The sequence below is a fragment of the Micropterus salmoides genome, unplaced genomic scaffold (assembly GCF_014851395.1).
Source record: "Micropterus salmoides isolate LMB-PRFRI ecotype aquatic unplaced genomic scaffold, ASM1485139v1 Ms_hic_scaffold_4331, whole genome shotgun sequence".
NCBI classification, from domain to species: domain Eukaryota; kingdom Metazoa; phylum Chordata; class Actinopteri; order Centrarchiformes; family Centrarchidae; genus Micropterus; species Micropterus salmoides.
Genome location: NW_024043742.1, coordinates 2,807 through 6,913, shown reverse-complemented (window position 1 = coordinate 6,913; position 4,107 = coordinate 2,807). Strand labels below are relative to the sequence as shown.

Genomic DNA, 4,107 nt, shown 5'->3' with positions numbered 1-4,107 from the left:
ACTAACATGGTGCTATGCATTAAAAAATGTGATTTGAAAAGTTGATGGGACTTAGAAAATGACAGCTAATGGTGTCTTTATCAGGCGTGGCACTAAGCTGGATTGTGGCGGAGTATGCTACTAAGTGTACTATATAAAATGTACTATAGGTCAACTTAAGGTCTTTAAAACATGGTGGCGAGGAATACTCCAGGTGATTATGATTTAGTGAGATAGAAATGATCCAGAAAGCTGTACACTGACTCAATGGGAAAGAGTGTGTCTGTCTATCAAACTGTTCAACCACTAAGTCACAAAGTCTTCTATTCTTCAGCATTAAATTTGAAAGCTCCCTTGAAAGTTATCGTACTGTAGAAAAAAGGCACTATTCATCCGCTCCGAAACTGGCTACTGAACACACGAAATCTCCAGTAATGCGATGCCAAAGCAACTTCTTCAATTCGGCACCTCGTCGTCTTTACTTTTCACTTGATGACAATTTCTCTGGGGTTGTGCCAGGCGCGTCTTTCCCTCTCTGCCTCCCACATCTGTCGCACTGAAAGTTTGATTTTTTAAAAAGTGGAAATGAACAACACCGGGTTCAACCAAACGGAGGGCGGACTGCTCAACAAGACGGAGGAGTTTTTCTGCTGCAACTTTTCATCCGTGGTGACTGATAACGGCTTTGTGGCCGCCGCTCCGGATGAGAGAAGCCTCTTCATTATGAGGGTGGTCCAGATTGCCGTCATGTGCGTTTTGTCCCTCACTGTGGTGTTTGGCATATTTTTCTTGGGTTGCAACCTTCTCATAAAATCAGAGGGAATGATCAACTTTCTAGTAACGGACAGGAGACCGTCTAAAGAAACGGAGGCAGTTATTGTTGGAGCCTACTGATTGATGAGGACCTTTATATTATTATTTGAATCAGATCTGAAGTCTGGCGGAGACAGATGCGATGATCAACTGAACAAGCCCCTGTTTTCATATTGGTATTTAGAAGAAAGCCTCAGAAATAGTCCCCTTGCGGGATGTAACTGGTGACTGGGGCTCACAGGTGTGACAACCTTATTCCTTGTGGCTTTTCAAACGCCAACAAAGACTCATTCATCTTCAAGAGGTATAAAGTCTTTTAAGCCTCTTTGTCTATTCAGTCAAGCTGTTGTAATTTCAGTAGGCCTAGTTGGAGCACCGTTTTGTCAAGCAGCATCCTTTGTCATGGAAGTGGCAAAGTCTTCGTATTTGCTGCTTAAAACGGCCCTCTCATATTGCTCATGCAAAGGAGAAATTGATGTTTAACATGAACTGTATGTTGTATGTGTTTTTGCATACAATATGCAATATAGTAATCCGTGTATTTCTCTGGATTCCCTGGTATAACTGTATGAGTGTCTGCATGGGCTGTGAAGAAAGCCCAACATGCCTTGTATCTTGTTAATTGGAGTAATTTAATTCTGTAATTAAAAGTTTCCCTCTTTAATTAAGGTCTATCTTTCTTCCATGAATATAGCCCTCTGCCAACATCATTTCAGAAAGTAAAATAATGTGCTTTAAAAAGTCCAAATAGCTATTTAATTAAGATAGTAGGCATATTTGGTAATTGTAAAAATAAATCATGTTGATGAAACAGAATGTATTATTAGTGCTACTGAATCCTACCTGAAATTGCCTCTGTTACAAGCATTTAGCCTATTCATTTAATCTGACACCAAGGCTGGATTTTCTCTGGCATACATGAGGAGAAGTAAGGGTTGAATGGAGAAGAAATGGCTTTCACACACAAAATGATTTTCCTCTCATTTGCTTCTTACATCAATAGTTTTTACATCAATAGTCTAAATGCAATTAAATTCACGCAACTGAAAAAAACATGTTTTCTAATAGCTATAGGCCTAAGCTTCTTCAAAATAATATCCTTTCATTGAATGAGGTTGTTGGATACAAAATTTGTATTTTCTTTTTGCATCAGATTTTTATACATGCAGCATTTTACATCCTTCCTCCGTCCGTCAAAGCATCTGCTGTGCTGCTCCTGGCTCACCTGGATGGCAGCTCCCCAGGGGTGAGACCAGCAGCTTCAGAAATGGCTTGTCTTGTCAAGGATGGAGCCACCGGGCAATATGCTGCTGTCTGACTAGCCACCTGTGCTCCACATACAGAGTTAAATAGTTTGAATCTTGCTTGTTTGAAAATGTCCTTCACCTCAGTTTTACTCCCCGTCCTCCCTATTTGATCCACCTGTCCTGCTTGAGAAGGACTTCTTCTGTCCGGTAATGGAGCGCTGTGGCTTGTCAAGAAACACTGACAACTGTCTGAGGTCACATACTTGATGTCCTTTTTTGCATGTGAAGTGTTGATTAAATGTTTTGTGAACTTCAACTTAATAATGAAAAAATGTGTGTAAGAAAGCAGCTGCTACAATTGAAGGAATTTGTTCATTTTGATAATAATTAGAACTTCAATGTATTTTTAGGGGTGGGCAAGACATATCACATGTACTCGGGGTGGACATAATTAAAATAACCCCTGTCCAATATAATATGATCCTGTACAGTGGCAATGGAAAAAATGCTACCTTTGTGAAGCTTACAATGTTCAGTTTCTTAAGGCCGTAGTTCACAGCGTTGCACTGGATTGCTACATGTGGTAAGATGTTGTGTGGGAGGAAATATTTGGTTCTGTTATGCAATTCAGTACAATTTAATACAACACCACCAACCTCAGTGTCTACAAAGATTGCCACACTTGAATCAACCACAGTTTCCACCTAAACTCAATGTTATAAACCTGACAAACATAGCACAGTGTTATTTGCATGTCTACTGTACTGGGTGGTATTATATTTTACATTATTGTACATTTCTTCAATCTTTTTCAAACTCTTTTTGTCTTGCCTTGTCCAAAGACTGCAATGACCCAAGTCCTATCAGTACAGATAAACAAAATGACAATTAAATTGATCTATCTATGCATGAAAATCACACAAAATAAATATTCAGTCTATATATTGATGTCTCAAAATCTAGCCAATGCATTTACCATATGTTTTGTGAACCATACTCATAAATGTGCAATGTATTTGCCACATTTTCACCTCAGGCAGGATATCTGAAAATAATCCAACAAACAATTCTGGCTTTAAAATAAAACCTCAATCTAAAATATTACTGATTACATATGTATGTTGCAGAGAGTATAGAAAACAACACAAGACGATGCAATTCTTTTGTGATTGCTTTCATTAGGGAGTGCTGGGAATAGCTCCCGGGAAAATGTTGTGGCAGTTTAATATCCAACAGAGAACAATCTTCTGTGTGCAGCTGCACCATTGTTAGTTTATCCAGCTGTGTCTCATACCCATTTATTCAGACTTGATTCTGCTTGGTTTTGGAGAGCCTGTAAGAGGTAGATGTAAACGTTGGAGATGAAAGTTCAACTGGGATACTTTGGCATTTCTGTAGGACTACTACACTGCACTGTTGTGGAGAGTCAGTTTGCTGATTGCTGAACTCACAAGATTTCACACACCTGTCAATGCTCAGAGTGATTTAGGAGATAGCACCAGCAAACAGCCATCTACACCTCTGGTACTCCTGCTGTCAAAAACTGATAGTCACTCTGCAGGGCTTGTGAGCAACCTCTCTCCAGATATTCAGGAATATGCCCATGAGCTTGACTCTGCATAACAAACAATCCGAGCCAGGGCATAAAAATTTTAAAAATATGGTCATTTCTCAACTTTTAACATTTTAAGATTGTGGGTCAAACAAGAAAAAAAAGATCACAGTTATATCGTATACCTGCAGTCTAGTTAGAGAAACCTGTATCAAGTGTAGCCAGGTCAATACAGCATCAGTGTGCTTCATCCTAGGTCTAATATGTGCTGTGTTCAACTGTGACAGCATCTGCAGGGTGTTGATTGTGGGCTAAAAGAGGCTTCGGGTCCTGGCTTGCTCTCATGTTATTGGCTGGCTAGTAGAGGTCCAGTCGATGAACTGGATAGTGACTAAAAGCTCCAAATAGCAGCGAGGCAGCCGCAATCATCTCCCCTGTTAACTCCTATTCTCCCACAGCTCCTCATACATACTTTCCCTGATATGTTCTTACTGTAGTATATTATCATCATTTGTG

The 4,107-nt window shown here is 39.7% G+C and overlaps 1 protein-coding gene across 1 annotated transcript; it reads left to right on the top strand.

Moving 5' to 3' along the window:
- The first annotated feature begins 384 nt into the window (after positions 1-384).
- LOC119887813 (protein reprimo A-like) lies at positions 385-1,346 on the top strand. Its single transcript, XM_038698410.1, has one exon. It carries the CDS (start codon positions 565-567, stop codon positions 871-873), a length of 309 nt encoding a protein of 102 aa, XP_038554338.1. The 5' UTR covers positions 385-564; the 3' UTR covers positions 874-1,346.
- The last annotated feature ends 2,761 nt before the right edge of the window (positions 1,347-4,107 follow it).